Below are 19,789 nucleotides of genomic sequence, written 5' to 3' on the forward strand. Positions count from 1 at the left end.
ATTATGATGTAGGTAATAGAGAGTTGTTGGGCATTAAATTGACTTTTGAAGAGTGGCGTCATTGGTTGGAAGCAGCGATTCATCCCGTTACGGTAATTACTGATCACAAAAATCTGGCCTACCTGCAGTCGGCTAAACATCTGAACCCAAGGCAGGCCAGATGGTTGTCGTTTTTTTTTCCTAGATTTAATTTCATTGTCACTTATTGTCCTGGGATTAAAAACGTCAAGGCGGATGCCTTGTCGCGTAGCTTTCCCGGGGAAAGGAAGGGAGGTTGTTCGGAGGATCCTGCTCCGATATTGTCTGATGGGGTGGTTGTATCCACCCTTTATCTTGAACTTGAGCCAGAGATGTTGGAGGCCCAGGGAGAGACACCCAATTCCTGTCCTCCAGTGAAGTTGTTTGTCCCTTCGGAACTACGACACAAGGTGTTTAAGGAACATCACGATACTGTTCTTACGAGACACCCTGGGAGCAGATCCACTGTGGATCTCATTTCTCGAAGTTTCTGGTGGCCAAGGTTACGTAAATGTGTTAAGGGCTATGTGGCAGCTTGCGAAACTTGTGCGCGTGCTAAGGTGGCTCATACTCGGCCTTCAGGTTCTCTACTTCCCTTTGCCTAATTCTTCTGGGAAAACTGTGCTTCTGGTGGTTGTTGACCGCATCAGCAAGATGGCGCACTTTATACCATTATCGGGTTTACCTAATGCCAAAACTCTCGCTCAAGTGCTTGTCGATAACATCGTGAAACTACACGGCATTCCCTCTGATGTGGTGTCTGATAGAGGGACTCAATGTGTTTCCAGATTCTGGAAGGAGTTCTGTACTCGTCTGGGGGTCCAATCGTCCTTCTTTTCGGCCTTTCATCCTCAGTCGAACGGGCAGACTGAGCGCACTAACCAGAATCTGGAGACTTATTTGAGATGTTTTGTCTCTGAGAATCAAGAGGAGTGGTCCTCATTTTTGTCGTTGGCTGAGTTTGCCATAAATAACCATAGACAGGAGTCCACTGATAAGTCAACATTTTTTAGTGCATATGGGTTTCATCCGCAGTTTGGCACATTTTCTGGTACTGAGACGTCTGGTATACCTGAAGAGGAAAGATTCTCCTCTTCGTTGTCATCTATTTGGCGGAAGATTAAAAACAATTTAAATAAAATGGGCAAAAAGTATAAACGTATGGCTGACAAGAGATGTGTGAGTGGTCTGGACCTGAGAGTGGGTCCACAAGAAGCATTAAGTTGAAGGTACCCTCTTGGAAGTTGGTGCCAAGGTTTATTGGGCCGATAAAGTCGGTCCTGGGTGTCCGGACGCCACCTGTAGAAGGGGGGGTACTGTCACAGTCCCTCCTGTGAGAGAGGTAAGAAGATCGGATAGACTTGCTGCACGTGAGGCTATCTGACAGGTCTCTCTGTTTTACTCTATGTATGTTGTTGTTTGGCAGGATCTCACCTCTCCTCAGGTGCCGCTCGTTATCAGTGATGAGGCTCTATTTAGATCCGCCTCATACTGCTGACCTTGCGGTTTATAGTTTCTGCTTGGAGTTGCTAATGCTGGTTTGTCTTGGATCTCTTGCTTCTCCATACATCTCTAAGCTAAGTACTTGTTGCCTTCTCTGTTTCTTATTATCTGGTGTGTGTTGTTTCTAGGCCTCAGGGAGACACAGGTTCCTTCATTTTGGAAGGAACCAGCTGTCTCATCCCCTGCTACCTATCCTAGGGCTCGTCAGCTTTAGCAGGGCTTAGGTATCCGGTGTATGAGTATTTCCACCATCAGGATCTGTTCATACAAGCAGGAGTTAGGGAAAGGCCTAGGGATTACTAGGAGGTCACAATTCCTCTTCCTTAGCTTTTGAGGCCTAGATTGCTGTATATTCATTGTGGTGTGTATTCATTGTGGTGTGTATTTGGTGTTTTCCCTTCCCCTTAACCACCTCAGCCCCTATTGCTTAAACACCCTTAGACCAGGCCACTTTTTACACTTCTGACCTACCCTACTTTCACCGTTTATTGCTCGGTCCTGCAACTTACCACCCAAATGAATTTTACCTCCTTTTCTTCTCACTAATAGAGCTTTCATTTGGTGGTATTTCATTGCTGCTGACATTTTTACTTTTTTTGTTATTAATCGAAATTTAACGATTTTTTTGAAAAAAAATGACATTTTTCACTTTCAGTTGTAAAATTTTGCAAAAAAATGTGTTTTGGGGTGTCATTTTACATATACCCATGCTGGGTGAGATAAATATCTTGGTCAAATGCCAACTTTGTATAAAAAAATGTGAAAAGTTGTCTTTTGCCAAGATATTTCTCTCACCCAGCATGGGTATATGTAAAATGACACCCCAAAACACATTCCCCAACTTCTCCTGAGTACGGAGATACCACATGTGTGACACTTTTTTGCAGCCTAGGTGGGCAAAGGGGCCCATATTCCAAAGAGCACCTTTCGGATTTCACCGGTCATTTTTTACACATTTTGATTTCATACTTCTTACCACACATTTGGGCCCCTAGAATGCCAGGGCAGTATAACTACCCCACAAGTGACCCCATTTTGGAAAGAAGACACCCCAAGGTATTTCGTGATGGGCATAGTGAGTTCATGGAAGTTTTTATTTTTTGTCACAAGTTAGTGGAATATGAGACTTTGTAAGAAAAAAAAAATCATCATTTTCCGCTAACTTGTGACAAAAAATATAAAATTCTAGGAACTCGCCATGCCCCTCACGGAATACCTTGGGGTGTCTTCTTTCCAAAATGGGGTCACTTGTGGGGTAGTTATACTGCCCTGGCATTTTCCAGGGGCCCTAATGTGTGGTAAGTAGGTAAATGACCTGTGAAATCAGAAAGGTGCTCTTTGGAATGTGGGCCCCTTTGCCCACCTAGGCTGCAAAAAAGTGTCACACATGTGGTATCTCCGTACTCAGGAGAAGTTGGGCAATGTGTTTTGGGGTGTCATTTTACATATACCCATGCTGGGTGAGATAAATATCTTGGTCAAATGCCAACTTTGTATAAAAAAATGGGAAAAGTTGTCTTTTGCCAAGATATTTCTCTCACCCAGCATGGGTATATGTAAAATGACACCCTAAAACACATTGCCCAACTTCTCCTGAGTACAGCGATACCACATGTGGGACACTTTTTTGCAGCCTAGGTGGGCAAAGGGGCCCACATTCCAAAGAGCACCTTTCGGATTTCACCGGTCATTTTTTACAGATTTTGATTTCAAACCACTTCTCACGCATTCGGCCCCTAAAATGCCAGGGCAGTATAACTACCCCACAAGTGACCCCATTTTGGAAAGAAGACACCCCAAGGTATTTCGTGATGGGCATAGTGAGTTCATGGAAGTTTTTATTTTTTGTCACAAGTTAGTGGAATATGAGACTTTGTAAGAAAAAAAAAAAATCATCATTTTCCGCTAACTTGTGATAAAAAATATAAAATTCTAGGATCTCGCCATGCCCCTCACGGAATACCTTGGGGTGTCTTCTTTCCAAAATGGGGTCACTTGTAGGGTAGTTATACTGCCCTGGCATTTTCCAGGGGCCCTAATGTGTGGTAAGTAGGTAAATGACCTGTGAAATCCTAAAGGTGCTCTTTGGAATGTGGGCCCCTTTGCCCACCTAGGCTGCAAAAAAGTGTCACACATGTTGGATCGCCGTATTCAGGAGAAGTTGGGCAATGTGTTTTGGGGTGTCTTTTTACATATACTCATGCTGGGTGAGAGAAATATCTCGGCAAATGACAACTTTTCCCATTTTTTATACAAAGTTGGCATTTGACCAAGATATTTATCTCACCCAGCATGGGTATATGTAAAATGGGTTGATTTTTATTTGTGTATAGAATATAAAAAAGACCTTCACCTAGGTCTATTGAAGAGCTCGGAGTTTAGGAAAAACTCCGAGCTCTTCAATAGACCTAGGTGAAGGTCTTTTTTATATTCTATACACAAATAAAAATCAACCTGTATCCTCTTCACGACTAATAACCGAGGGATCTGGCGCCTGGTACGTGTTTCAAACTTTTTCCTCCACGGGTGTGAAAGGTTCTTTCTCCTCTCTCCTCTCCACACCGCCTATATCTCTTCTTAAGTGGACAAGGGCAATCCTTGACCCACTGAAACACTTGAGCAGCCTATCTTGTTCCTTAATTGCAGACGAGCATAACTCCATATATACATATATATATATACATATATATTTATATATATATATTGTTCTATATAGAACTCACCTCCGCCCCCTGGCGCCTCTGATAGCCTCTACTCTAGGTACCTATTTTGTGACTCCTGGTCTGTTTCTAAAACCAGGAAGTTCAAATTGTACCGTAATCCTCTTTTTGTATCTCTACATTTTGCTATATGTAAAATGACACCCCAAAACACATTGCCCAACTTCTCCTGAGTACGGCGATACCACATGTGTGACACTTTTTTGCAGCCTAGATGCGCAAAGGGGCCCACATTCATTTTATGAGGGCATTTTTAGACATTTGGATCCCAGACTTCTTCTCACGCTTTAGGGCCCCTAGAATGCCAGGGCAGTATAAATACCCCACATTTGACCTCATTTTGGAAAGAAGACACCCCAAGGTATTCAATGAGGGGCATGGCGAGTTCATAGAAATTATTTTTTTTTGGCACAAGTTAGCGGAAATTGATATATATTTTTTTTTTCTCACAAAGTCTCCCTTTCCGCTAACTTGGGACAAAAATTTCAATCTTTCATGGACTCAATATGCCCCTCACGGAATACCTTGGGGTGTCTTCTTTCCGAAATGGGGTCACATGTGGGGTATTTATACTGCCCTGGCATTCTAGGGGCCCTAAAGCGTGAGAAGAAGTCTGTAATATAAATGTCTAAAAATTTTTACGCATTTGGATTCCGTGAGGGGTATGGTGAGTTCATGTGAGATTTTATTTTTTGACACAAGTTAGTGGAATATGAGACTTTGTAAGAAAAAAAAAAATAATTTCCGCTAACTTGGGCCAAAAAAATGTCTGAATGGAGCCTTACAGGGGGGTGATCAATGACAAGGGGGTGATCAGGGAGTCTATATGGGGTGATCACCCCCCTGTCATTGATCACCCTCCTATAAGGCTCCATTAAGATGTCCGTATGTGTTTTGCGGATCCGATCCATGTATCAGTGGATCCGTAAACATCATACGGACATCTGAATGCAGCCTTACAGGGGGGTGATCAATGACAGGGGGGTGATCAATGACAGGGGGGTGATCAGGGAGTCTATATGGGGTGATCACCCCCCTGTAAGGCTCCATTCAGATGTCCGTATGTGTTTTGCGGATCCGATCCATGTATCAGTGGATCCGTAAAAATCATACGGACATCTGAATGCAGCCTGACAGGGGGGTGATCAATGACAGGGGGGTGATTAGGGAGTCTATATGGGGTGATCACCCCCCTGTAAGGCTCCATTCAGATGTCCGTATGTGTTTTGCGGATCCGATCCATGTATCAGTGGATCCGTAAAAATCATACGGACATCTGAATGCAGCCTTACAGGGGGGTGATCAATGACAGGGGGGTGATCAATGACAGGGGGGTGATCAGGGAGTCTATATGGGGTGATCACCCCCCTGTAAGGCTCCATTCAGATGTCCGTATGTGTTTTGCGGATCCGATCCATGTATCAGTGGATCCGTAAAAATCATACGGACATCTGAATGCAGCCTTACAGGGGGGTGATCAATGACAGGGGGGTGAACAATGACAGGGGGGTGATCAGGGAGTCTATATGGGGTGATCACCCCCGTCATTGATCACCCCCCTGTAAGGCTCCATTCAGACGTCCGTATGCGTTTTGCGGATCCGATCCATCTATCAGTGGATCCGTAAAAATCATATGGACATCTGAATAGAGCCTTACAGGGGGGTGATCAATGACAGGGGGGTGATCAATGACAGGGGGGTGATCAGGGAGTCTATATGGGGTGATCAGGGGTGATCAGGGGTTCATAAGGGGTTAATAAGTGACAGGGGGGGGTGTAGTGTAGTGGTGTTTGATGCTACTTTACTGAGCTACCTGTGTCCTCTGGTGGTCGATCCAAACAAAGGGGACCACCAGAGGACCAGGTAGCAGGTATATTAGACGCTGTTATCAAAACAGCATCTAATATACCTGTTAGGGGTTAAAAAAATCACATCTCCAGCCTGCCAGCGAACGATCGCCGCTGGCAGGCTGGAGATCCACTCGCTTACCTTCCGATCCTGTGAGCGCGTTTACAGGAAATCTTGCGTCTCGCGAGATGACGCATATATGCGTGACTCTGCGCAGGGCTGCCGCCTCCGGAACGCGATCCTGCGTTAGGCGGTCCGGAGGCGGTTAAAGAGGACCTTTCACTAGAATAGAAAAACTAAACTAAGTATACAGACATGGAGAGCGGCGCCCGGGGATCTCACTGCAGTTACCATTATCCCTGGGCGCCGCTCCGTTCTCCCGCTATGCCCTCCGGTATCTTCGGTCACTAAGTTATGGTAGGCGGAGATTTCGGTCACAAAGTTATGGTAGGCGGAGTCTGCCCTTGTTCTGCTGTAGCGCTGGCCAATCGCAGCGCAGAGCTCACAGCCTGGGAGGTTCTTTTCTCCCCGGCCAAAGATACCGGAGGGCATAGCGGGAGAATGGAGCGGCGCCCAGGGATAATAGTAAGTGCAGGGAGATCCCTGGGCGCCGCTCTCCATGTCTGTATACTTAGTTTAGATTTTCTATTCTAGTAAAAGGTCCTCTTTAACCTGTGACATAAGGATGATTGACATTGTCCTTGTAGTGGGGATCCAGCAGGGTGGTAATCAGCAGTAGTATGAATGAGGGCAACTCGGCGGTTGTTGCGCAGACACTACAGCATGTAGTCGCTCATGTGTGCCAGGCTGGCCAGAGGCAACGACAAGCTGTCATCAATGGCAGGTGTATTGTCTGTGTCCTCTGTATCCCCCCCCAGCCACGGTCCAGTGATGCCTGTGAGACAACAGGCTAACAGAAATAGGGTGAGGACACCGAAAGTGCACACAGATGGCCCACACTTTCTGCAGCAGCTCTGACATATCAGGGTAATTTTCCAGGAACCTCTGCATGACCAAGTTCAGCACATGTGCCAGGCAATGGATGTCTGTCATACCAGCTAGGCCCAGAACTGTGGGGCTTGAGGCTCAGCGGCACCAACCACTCATCGGTCTGTTCTTCCATGCCCGCCCACAGCTCCTGCATGGTGTGTGGGGTCTTTCCCCCAAACAGATGAGTTTCAGAACAGCCTGCTGTTGTTTCCCCCTGGCTGTGCTGAAGTTGGTGGTGTAGGTGTTGCACCGACTTGATGAGGGGGCGGTAGTGGAGGAACAGGAGGAGGAGGCACCAAGAAACCTCCAGCAATCCTCGGTGGCAGTAGGACATGCGTCAAAGCGCTTTCAGCCTCAGGCACAGCCGCCACTACATTTACCCAGTGGGCAGTTAGGAAGTTATAACGTCCCTGCCTGTGCTCACTGGTCCACATATCAGTGGTTATGTGCACTGCGGTGTTGCGCAGTGCACAACAATTTTTTTTCCGACACTTGTTGCGGGGACAGGCCAACTGGAAAAGTAGTAGCAGCTGGAAACCACGTAGCCTGGGGCAGCTGCCATCATGACTTTTTTTTTAAAACTGTCAGTCTCCACAAGATGGAATGGCAGTATTTCAAAGGCCAGTAATTTTCAAATGCTGGCATTCAGGGCCAGGGCTCGTGGATTGGTAGGGGGGTACTTCCTCTTTCTCTCCAGTGTTTGGGGATGGACAGCTGACACTCTGAGCCATCCAATCTACTACCGCCTCTACTTGTTCTGGCTACACCATTCTTAGTGCGGTATTCGGGCCTACTAAATGAGGCAGAACTTCCTGTCGCCTGCATGCACCAGAGGAAGGTGTTTTATTTGGGTGCGTAGCTGGCACAGATCGACAATGTCTTCTCCCGGCAGCAGGAGCTCCACCACCAGCAGCACCACGTCCCTTATTTGAGGCTCTGTTCATTTTTTATGGTCACCCAGGAGATAGGGTGACAGACGAACAATTGTATTTCTGTGTAACAACGGCAAGGAATGGGTTTGGCGGTCCCAAATATACAGGGAGTGCAGAATTATTAGGCAAGTTGTATTTTTGAGGATTAATTTTATTATTGAACAACAACCATGTTCTCAATGAACCCAACAAACTCATTAATATCAAAGCTGAATATTTTTGGAAGTAGTTTTTAGTTTGTTTTTAGTTTTAGCTATTTTAGGGGGATATCTGTGTGTGCAGGTGACTATTACTGTGCATAATTATTAGGCAACTTAACAAAAAACAAATATATACCCATTTCAATTATTTATTTTTACCAGTGAAACCAATATAACATCTCAACATTCACAAATATACATTTCTGACATTCAAAAACAAAACAAAAACAAATCAGTGACCAATATAGCCACCTTTCTTTGCAAGGACACTCAAAAGCCTGCCATCCATGGATTCTGTCAGTGTTTTGATCTGTTCACCATCAACATTGCGTGCAGCAGCAACCACAGCCTCCCAGACACTGTTCAGAGAGGTGTACTGTTTTCCCTCCTTGTAAATCTCACATTTGATGATGGACCACAGGTTCTCAATGGGGTTCAGATCAGGTGAACAAGGAGGCCATGTCATTAGATTTTCTTCTTTTATACCCTTTCTTGCCAGCCACGCTGTGGAGTACTTGGACGCGTGTGATGGAGCATTGTCCTGCATGAAAATCATGTTTTTCTTGAAGGATGCAGACTTCTTCCTGTACCACTGCTTGAAGAAGGTGTCTTCCAGAAACTGGCAGTAGGACTGGGAGTTGAGCTTGACTCCATCCTCAACCCGAAAAGGCCCCACAATGATACTAACCCAAACCAGTACTCCACCTCCACCTTGCTGGCGTCTGAGTCGGACTGGAGCTCTCTGCCCTTTACCAATCCAGCCACGGGCCCATCCATCTGGCCCATCAAGACTCACTCTCATTTCATCAGTCCATAAAACCTTAGAAAAATCAGTCTTGAGATATTTCTTGGCCCAGTCTTGACGTTTCAGCTTGTGTGTCTTGTTCAGTGGTGGTCATCTTTCAGCCTTTCTTACCTTGGCCATGTCTCTGAGTATTGCACACCTTGTGCTTTTGGGCACTCCAGTGATGTTGCAGCTCTGAAATATGGCCAAACTGGTGGCAAGTGGCATCTTGGCAGCTGCACGCTTGACTTTTCTCAGTTCATGGGCAGTTATTTTGCGCCTTGGTTTTTCCACACGCTTCTTGCGACCCTGTTGACTATTTTGAATGAAACGCTTGATTGTTCGATGATCACGCTTCAGAAGCTTTGCAATTTTAAGAGTGCTGCATCCCTCTGCAAGATATCTCACTATTTTTGACTTTTCTGAGCCTGTCAAGTCCTTCTTTTGACCCATTTTGCCAAAGGAAAGGAAGTTGCCTAATAATTATGCACACCTAATATAGGGTGTTGATGTCATTAGACCACACCCCTTCTCATTACAGAGATGCACATCACCAAATATGCTTAATTGGTAGTAGGCTTTCGAGCCTATACAGCTTGGAGTAAGACAACATGCATAAAGAGGATGATGTGGTCAAAATACTCATTTGCCTAATAATTCTGCACGCAGTGTAGGTATGTGGCAGTGACACAATTAACAGACCTTTTTAACTATTGTTTTTCTGTGTGACAACTGCAAGGAACGGGATTTGCAGCACAAAAATAGGTATGTGTCAGCAACACAATTAACAGACGGATTAATTATTGTTTTTCCGTGTCACTGGTGCAAAGGAGCAGTATTACACCGGCCAAAAATGCCTCTTGGCTGGATACAAAAGTGTTTCCAAGCTGTGATACTTGGCAGAGGGGGTGCTGCTAGGTATTAACCATGCTAGGTGCCCACATTTTTGCTTCCTTTCTTATTATTTTGAAAATGTAATATATGAAAAAATATATAATGTTTTTGCTTAAAATACATCTCTAACTTTATGCCTTTTGGAGATTATTTTATATTTCAACTTGCTTAACTGTTCACAGTAACAGTAATTGTGACTAGGGCTGCCCAAACTTTTGCATGCTACTGTATATCCTGGACAACTTATTTAAATATACTTCTAATCGAAGGTAATTTAGTGATATATGTCATGATGTTCCTCACAGTGCTATTTGTTATCCACAGCTCTACAGCTCAGTATGCTGCGATTTGACAAGTTTGTTCCGGGGGTGAGTATATAGAATCTTAATATAAAAAAATCTTTGAAATGAGCAGAACTACTAGACCCGGCACTAAGCAATTGTGTTGTTCTTCCATAGAGCATTCCAGCGACATCCTACTTGACACTTCTCAAGGACCCTTACATTGTAGTGGCTGCAGGTAAGTTACATTACCGACCATTCCATATTCAGTGTATAGCAAAGAAAAACAGCTTACTACAAAATCTGGTGGTACACTGGGGTATTTATATCAGAGAATGGCAACCCTGCGCTTACATATCGTATTCTTCCGTTTCTTCCTAGGGGTTTTTTGCATTGACTATCTGTCATTTGGAGTTGTTGCACCCACCCTGCCCATATGGATGTTGGAAACGATGTGCTCGTCTGACTGGGAATTAGGTAGATGTGATGTTAAACTGATTGCTTGCACATTACATTCAAGGTGTTGTCTCACTTCAGCAAGCAGCATTTATCATGTACAGAAAGTTAATACAAGGCACTTTATAATGTATTTTTATTATCCATGTTGCTTCCTTTGCTGTCTTGATTCAATTTTCCATAGCATTATACACTGCTCCTTTCCATGGTTATGACCACCCTGTAATCCAGCCGTGGTGGCCATGCATGTACAATATGGGAAAAAGCACAGCCGTTTCTGGTGGCTGGGAATGCAGGAGTGCGCATAGTTTACCACTTTTTTCTATAGTGTGCAAGCACGACCACCGTTGCTGGTTTGCAGGGTGGTCATAACCATGGAAACTAACAGTGTCACGAGAAGGCAAGAAAGGAGGAGGAGTGGCCCTGTATGTGAAAGATAGCATTAAATCTAACCTAATACAAGTTGGTGAGGCCAACATAGAGTCAGTTTGGGTTACGTTGCAGTTTGCTAACCATGCAGTAACTCGTGTAGGTGTGATATATAGACCACCTGGTCAAGTTAAAGAACTAGATGATCTACTAGTTGAAGAAATAGCTAAAATGACAATGAAAGGAGAAGTTATCATTATGGGAGATTTCAATCTTCCAGATATAAACTGGAAAACCAAAATAGCAAGTTCTACCAGGAGTACAGATATTCTAAATTCCCTACTGGGGTTATCTCTACAACAAGTGGTTGAGGAGCCAACCCGGAGGGAGGCCATTTTGGATTTGGTATTCACAAACGGGGATTCGGTATATGATGTCATTGTAGGCGAAACCTTGGGATCTAGTGATCACCAGTCAGTGTGGTTTAATATAAGAACTGTGAAAGAGTCCCACCACACAAAAACAAAAGTTTTAGATTTTAGAAAAACAGACTTTTCAAAAATGAAATTAGTCATAAATGAGTCCTTATCAGACTGGAACGGATTACATGGAGTCCAGGAGAAATGGGACTACTTAAAAGGTGCATTATTGAAGGCAACAGAAAATTGCATTAGACTTGTCAGTAAAAGCAAAAAAAGGAGGAGACCACTGTGGTACTCAGCAGAAGTGGCCCAAATCATTAAAAATAAAAAGCTAGCATTTTGTAATTATAAAAAAACCCAGAGCAATGAAGATAAGGAAATCTACAAGATTAGGCAGAGAGAGGCCAAGCAAGTTATAAGAACTTCTAAAGCGCAGGCAGAAGAAAAACTAGCTCAGTCTATGAAAAAAGGGGATAAGACATTCTTCAGATATATAAATGAAAAAAGGAAATTAAAACAAGGAATAACTAAATTAAAAACAAAGGACGGAAGGTATGTAGAAGAGAATAAAGGGCTAGCCGACTGCCTTAATGAATACTTCTGTTCAGTTTTTACAAAAGAAAAAGGAGAAGGACCTCCACTAGAAAGAATGACTAATAAATCGTTTGATGCATGTATCTTTACAGAGGAAGATGTTCTAAGTTTGCTGTCTAAGGTGAAGACAAATAAGTCACAGGGGCCTGATGAGATACACCCAAAATTATTAAAAGAGCTTAGTGGTGAGCTGGCAAAACCGTTAACAGATTTATTTAACCAATCATTAGTAACAGGAGTCGTCCCGGAAGATTGGAAATTGGCAAATGTCGTGCCCATTCACAAGAAAGGTAGTAGGGAGGAATCGAGCAACTATAGACCAGTGAGTCTGACATCAATAGTAGGCAAATTAATGGAAACCCTATTAAAGGATAGGATTGTGGAACATCTAAAATCCCATGGATTGCAAGATGAAAAACAACATGGGTTTACTTCAGGGAGATCATGTCAAACAAATCTTATAGATTTTTTTGACTGGGTGAATAAAATAATAGACGGTGGAGGTGCAGTAGACATCGCATATCTAGATTTTAGTAAGGCTTTTGACACTGTCCCACATAGAAGACTTATCAATAAACTGCAGTCATTGAGCATGGACTCCCATATTGTTGAGTGGATTAGGCAGTGGCTGAGTGACAGACAACAGAGGGTTGTAGTCAATGGAGAACATTCAAAACAAGGTCATGTTACCAGTGGGGTTCCACAGGGATCTGTACTGGGACCGATTTTGTTTAATATCTTCATAAGTGATATTGCAAAAGGCCTCGCTGGTAAGGTTTGTCTTTTTGCTGATGACACAAAGATATGTAACAGGGTTGATGTTCCTGGAGGGAAACGCCAAATGGAAAAGGATTTAGGAAAACTAGAAGAATGGTCAGAACTCTGGAAACTGAAATTTAATGTGGATAAGTGCAAGATAATGCACCTGGGGCGTAAAAACCCAAGGGCAGAATATAGAATATTTGACACAGTCCTGACCTCAGTATCTGAGGAAAGGGATTTAGGAGTAATTATTTCAGAAGACTTAAAGGTGGGAAGACAATGTAATAGAGCAGCACGAAATGCCAGCAGAATGCTTGGATGTATAGGGAGAGGTATAAGCAGTAGAAAGAGTGAAGTGCTTATGCCACTGTACAGAACACTGGTGAGACCTCACTTGGAGTATTGTGCGCAGTACTGGAGGCCATATCTCCAGAAGGATATAGATACTCTAGAGAGAGTTCAGAGAAGAGCTACTAAACTAGTACATGGATTGCAGGATAAAACTTACCAGGAAAGGTTAAAGGACCTTAATATGTATAGCTTGGAAGAAAGAAGAGACAGAGGGGATATGATAGAAACTTTTAAATACATAAAGGGAATCAACTCGGTAAAGGAAGAGAGCATATTTAAAAGAAGAAAAACTACCACAAGAGGACACAGTTTTAAATTAGAGGGGCAAAGGTTTAAAAGTAATATAAGGAAGTATTACTTTACTGAGAGAGTAGTGGATGCATGGAATAGCCTTCCTGCAGAAGTGGTAGCTGCAAATACAGTGAAGGGGTTTAAGCATGCATGGGATAGGCATAAGGCCATCCTTCATATAAGATAGGGCCGGGGGCTATCCATAGTATTCAGTATATTGGGCAGACTAGATGGGCCAAATGGTTCTTATCTGCCGACACATTCTATGTTTCTATGTTTCTATAAGTGTATAATGTGATGGAAAAAGGAATCCAGCCAGCAATGGAGGCAATATGGACAATCACAATAGATTACTAAGTGCCTTGTATTTACTTTCTCTACATGATAAATCTTATTTTCTGAAGTGAGCCCGCCTCCTTAAATATGTCTACAAACTACTTTATAGCCTAATAAGGCAATAAGTTGACTGGGATCTACTAGTAGATCTCTGACAGGTCTTGAGTATATTCACAATGCCTTAAGTTGCCCATGCACTAGAGATTTTATTTTTCAGTTTTCCAAACGGTTGGCCTTCTCTGTCGGTCTGCAAGGGGAGACTCCTGTCATAGGATGGAGGTAGTGGGACATACAGTACCTTTAGGGGTTCTATTGAACAGCAGAGGAATTAGGCAGAAGGAGACACAAATTCTTTTGCAGAGACACAACCTTACTGTAACTTACCTTATGATTTGCAATTCTTTTCTTTACCGGAGGTCACATCAATTGAACACTTTGAATTATAACACACAGACTGTGCAGTTTTCTTTTTAAACAGGGCTTTGCTTGTTCTTTATTTTGTTGCACAAAATAAACCTATTACCTTTACATTTAGACTCAAAACAAAAATCAACCACTACTCAAGTAAAATTACATTACCTCACATTAAGAGCACATGTCCACTTTGAGGCTACCAATCACAGTAGCCTCAAAGTGGACATGTGCTCTTCAGATGGCTCTCTCTAGTGCACACTTTGCAGCTTAATAGACCACTAATCAGCCAGACGGTGTTGAAAAGAAATTTTGTACTGACCAGGAAGGAAAAGAACCCACTACAAACCTGCCCATCATTCCATTCCATAAACATCCAGCTAGGGACTGTACAGTTCATGGCACCCTATTGGTCTGTAAGGAAGGGAACGCCTGCCATGAGAATATAAAAAAAGGGTCAAAAACAGAACCTGGAAATTATAGGTCGGTAAGTCTAACATCTGTCGTGGGTAAACTGTTATACGAGATGCTATCTTAAAGTATCTCAGTGAAAATAAGCATGTAACACTATATCAGCACGTCTTCATGAGGAATTGGTCAAATTAATTTAATCAGTATCTATGAGGAGGTAAGTTCTAGACTGGACCGGGGTGAGTCAACGGATGTCATTTATCTCCAAAACATTTGATATAAGTGTTGAACGAGCACCAAAGTGCTCGGGTGTTCAGGTGCTCGGGTCGAACACCTCGCGACGCTTGGGTGCTCTACCAAGCACCCGAGCACATTGGAAGTCAATGGGAGAACCCGAGCATTAAACCAGGCACCCCCTGCTCTGAAGAGGGGAGGGTGTCTGATTCATAGGAAAAAGTCAAAAATTGATGGAAACACCACTGAAATGGTTGGGAACAGCATGATGTCTGGATGCATCTTGGACTCCCAGGTCGCTGCTGGGAACAATGTTGTCCGAGTAGTACGCCACTTTTACAGACTGACAATAATACGCACAAAACCGAAGATAAAATTGATTTTAGAGGAAAAATTGTTAGGAAACATTCTTTCCTGTATATTTACTTGTATATAAAGTGCAAGCGCTGACAAAAATTACAAGGAAGAGGTACTCCGATACAAACTGTATAACACATAATGGAGGGTCTCATTCACATTGTGGTACAATTGTTCAGGTAGTGGGATTCCTACACTCATAAAGCCTATGCACTAAGTCAGTGTTTCCCAACCAGTGTGCCTCCAGCTGTTGCAAAACTACAACTCCCAGCATGCCTGCACAGCCAAAGGCTGCCCGGGCATGCTGGGAGTTGTAGTTTTGCAACATCTGGCGGCACACTGGTTGGGAAACACTGCACTAAGTGAAAGGGCTTCCAAAAATGTCAAGGAACCTGCACTCCAAAACACCCTTTATTACACATAAAGGAGGGCATCATACACCCTTGAAAAATTATGATTGATGGCCTGCTGGTGACCCTCAAAAACATTAGGAGCAAGGGCCTGCTGGTGACCCTCTAAAACATTAGGGGCGATGGCTTGCTGTTGATCTGACCATCTAAAACTTAAAGGGCGAGTGCCTGTTGCTGATCTGACCATCTAAAACATTATATGTGAGGGCCTGCAGGTGAGCTGACCCTCTAATAGATTGTAAGTGATGCCCTGCTGGTGAGATGACCCGGTAAAACATTATGGTTGAGGGCCTGCTGGTGAGCTGACCCTCTAAAACATTATATGCGAGGGCCTGCAGGTGAGCTGGCCTTCTAAAAGATTTCTAGGTGTGGGCCTGAGGTGAGATGACCCTCTAAAACATTGAAGGTGAGGGCCTGCTGGTGAGCTGACCATCGAAAACATTACATGCGAGGGCCGGCAGGTGAGCTGAGCCTCTAAAAGATTGTAGGTGAGGGCCTGCTGGTGAGCTGACCCTCTAAAAGATTGTAGGTGAGGGCCTGCTGGTGAGCTTACCCTGTAAAACATTATGGTTGAGGGCCTGCTGGTGAGCTGACCCTCTAAAACATTACATGCGAGGGCCTGCAGGTGAGCTGCAGGTGAGCTGACCCACTAAAAGATTATAGGTGAGGCCCTGCTAGTGAACTAACCCTCTAGAACATTACATGCGAGGGCCTGCAGGTGAGCTGGCCCTCTAAAAATTGCAGGTGAGGGCCTGATGGTGAGCTGACCTTCTAAAACATTATATGTGAGGGCCTGCAAGTGAGCTGACCCTCTACAACATTAGGAGCGAGGGCAGACTAATAAGCATGTTGATATGATGGAAGAGGAGGAGGAGGACGAGAAAAGGAAGATTGAACCATATACCCTTTTTTGTGGTGGAAGGGGTGCATGGGAATACAGTGTATTCAGTACATTATAAAAAACACATTTAAAGTGTGTTTATGTTCAGCCGCTTTCCTCTGGTGGAGTAGAGAAGTCAGGGGAAATCCAGGCCTTGTTCATTTTTACAAGAGTCCACCTGTCAGCATTTTCAGTTGACAGGCAGATGCGCTTATCAGTTATTATGCCCCCAGCAGCACTAAATACCCGCTCAGACAAAAGGCTGGGGGCAGGGCAGGCCAGCACCTCGATGACGTAGAGTGCCAGTTCGTGCATGTGTCCAGCTTGGACACCCAGTAGTTGTAAGGCACAGAGGGATCATTGAGGACGATCTGCTACATACTCCTTCACCATCTTTCAAAATGTTTCCCTCAAGGAACTACGTACTCTGCCATCAGCGTTGTCAGCTGGAAATTTTTGGAGCAATATTTCCACAAGGACCTTCTGGTATTGCACCGTTTTGCTCCTCCTCTCCACTACAGGTATGAGAGATGAGAAGATCTCTTTGTAGTGGGGGTCGAGAAGGGTGAACAACCAGTAATCAGTGTTCTCCAAAATGCGTAAAACACATGGGTCACGGGAAAGGCAGCCTAACATAAAGTCAGCTAAGTGTGCCAGAGTCCCAACAGGCAAGACGTTGCTGTCATCATCAGGAGGATTACTCTCAATCTCCTTATCCTCTTCCTCCTCTTCTGCCCTTCCACGCAGAACAGATGGAATTAAACTTCCATAGGTACTACCCTCTGTAGCAGAGGCAACCGTCTCCTGCTCCTCCTCCTCATCATCATCATCATTCAATTTGCGCTGAGAAGATGAACTGAGGGTGGTCTGGCTATTACCCTGTGTATTGTCTTCCCCCATTTCCACTTCTTCCACATGCAAAGCGTCGGCCTTAATTGTGAGCAGTGAGCGTTTGAGTAGACACAGAAGGGGGATGGTTACGCCGCTTACCATCTGTGTTGATTCCTCAAAGTTTCTTAAAACCTCACAGAAGTCAGACATCCATGCCCACTCCTTGCTTGAGAAGAGCGGAAGCTGACTGGAAAGGCGACCACCATGTTGCAGCTGGTATTCCACTACTGCCCTCTGCTGCTCACAAAGCCTGGCCAACATGTGGAGCGTGGAGTTCCAGCACGTGCTCACGTCGCACAACAGTCGGTGAGCTGGCAATTGTAAGCGCTGCTGCAGCGTTGATAGACCGGCAGAAGCTGTTGATGACTTGCGGAAATGGGCACACATGCGGCGCACCTTCACCAGTAGCTCAGGCAAATTGGGGTAGGTTTGGAGAAACCACTGAACCACTAAGTTGAAGATGTGGGCTAGGCATGGGATGTGTCTGAGCTTGCCGAGCTCCAAAGCCGCCACCAAGTTACGGCCATTATCAGACACAACCATGCCTGGTTCTAGGTTGAGTGGCGAGAGCCACAGCTAAGTCTGGTCCCTTATCCCCTGCCACAGCTCTGCAGCGGTGTGCTGTTTGTCACCTAAGCAGATCAGCTTATGCACGGCCTGTTGACGCTTCCCCACTGCAGTGCTACATTGCTTCCAGCTACCGACTGATGGCTGACTGGTGCTGCAAGAGGATAATTCTGAGGTGGAATTTGAGGAGGAGGCAGAGGAGGAGAAGGTGGGGTTGAAGCCACTAAAGTAGGTGGTGGCGGAATTAGTGCCAGCAATACTTGGCGTCGGTAGAACCTGTGCCATCCCAGGGAACTACTCGCTCCCGGCCTCCACAACGTTCACCCAGTGTGCCGTTAGGGAAATGTAGCGTCCCTGGCCAAAAGCACTTGTGCATGTGTCAGTAGTTAAGCAGACCTTCTCAGTAACTGCGTTGTTCAGGGGACGGGTGATGTTACGGGACACATGCTAGTGTAAGGCGGGCACGGCACACAGTGAAAAATAGTGGCGGCTGGGGACTGCATAACGAAGGATGGCCGCCGACTTCAGTGTCCACAAGCCTAAATGGCAACATTTAAAGGGCCAGCAATTTGGAAAGATGCACATTTAGTGCTATGGCTTGTGGGTGGGTGGCTGGGTATTTGCGCTTGCGTTTAAATGCCTGGGGTAAGGACATTTGGACACTTCGCTGGGACACGGAAATGGATGTGGTCGCTGATGGTGCTTGCGAAGGTCCAGGTTCAGGGCGGGAGGCATCCGGACCTGCGCCTTCGACAGGGGTTTAGCCAGCACATAACACAGGAGAAGAGGAGGCAGTGGTGTGACCCGCAGACACAGATTGTGGACCCAGGCATTTGGCCCACCTATTACGGAGCTTTGATGCCATGTGGCGGGTCATGCTGGTGGTGGTGAGGTTGCTAGTGTTCACGCCCCTGCTCATTTTTGTATGGCACAGGTTGCAAATTGCAATTCTTTTGTCATCCGCACTTTCCTCAAAAAAGCGCCAGACTGCGGAACACCTACCCCTTGGCAAGTGAGATTTCCGCAAGGGTGTGCTCCGGGGAACAGTTGCGGACCTGTTTGATGTGGCCCGCCTACTCCCTTTTGCCACCCCACTGCCTCTTCCAGCCTGTTACAATGCTGCTGATCCCTCCCCCTCTGTACTGCTGTCCTGGCTCTGCTTAACACCTTCCCAGGTTGGGTCAGTGACTTCATCGTCCACCACCTCCTCTTCCACTTCCTCACTCTGTTCGTCCTTTTGACTTGTTGACCTAACAACAACCTCAATTATTGACAACTGTGTCTCATCCTCATCATCAACCTCTTGAGACAGTAATTGCCGTTGACCTATTGGCAACTGTGTCTCATCATCATCATTATCCACCTCGTGAAACACTAATTGCCATTCCCCACCGTCATCTTCTTGTGACTGTGGATGCTCAAGAGTTTAGGAATCAAGGCACAAGATCTCATGTCCCTTTTCAAGTGGGCTTGTCGAGAGGCCCAAATGAAGGAATTGTGCTGAAAAGAGCTCACTTGTTTGGCAAGACTCTCCATGGTGGGAGGAAGCAGGATCAGGGTGAGGATTGTGTTGACCAGACTCTTGACTAATGAGACTAGACTTGGTGGAAGACAGGGTGGTGCTTAACCGACTGGAAGCATTATCTGCTGCAATCCAACCGACCACCTGGTCGCACTGGTCTGACTTCGACAGCGTTGTCCCGCGCCGCCCTGCAAACTGGGACATGAAGCTACGTATCATGGATGATTGTTTTTCTTGTGCTCTGACAGCAGGCACAGTTTCTGTGCGCCCAGGTCCACGGCCTCTGCGTGCACCATCAGTATCACGGCCTCTTTCCTGTCCCTTACTGCTTGCCTTCTTCATATTAAATGTTAT

The 19,789-nt window shown here is 45.1% G+C and overlaps 1 protein-coding gene across 1 annotated transcript in view; it reads left to right on the forward strand.

Moving 5' to 3' along the window:
* The window catches only part of LOC120986335 (chromaffin granule amine transporter-like), a 156,708-nt gene that overhangs the window by 71,862 nt on the left and 65,057 nt on the right, over nucleotides 1-19,789 (forward strand). The window contains exons 8-10 of the mRNA XM_040414858.1: nucleotides 10,215-10,258; nucleotides 10,349-10,409; nucleotides 10,553-10,648. Of these exons, the coding sequence (XP_040270792.1) occupies nucleotides 10,215-10,258; nucleotides 10,349-10,409; nucleotides 10,553-10,648 (201 nt within the window). The remainder of the gene's footprint in view (nucleotides 1-10,214; nucleotides 10,259-10,348; nucleotides 10,410-10,552; nucleotides 10,649-19,789) is intronic.

The sequence above is a fragment of the Bufo bufo genome, chromosome 1, assembly GCF_905171765.1.
Source record: "Bufo bufo chromosome 1, aBufBuf1.1, whole genome shotgun sequence".
In the NCBI taxonomy this organism is placed as follows: domain Eukaryota; kingdom Metazoa; phylum Chordata; class Amphibia; order Anura; family Bufonidae; genus Bufo; species Bufo bufo.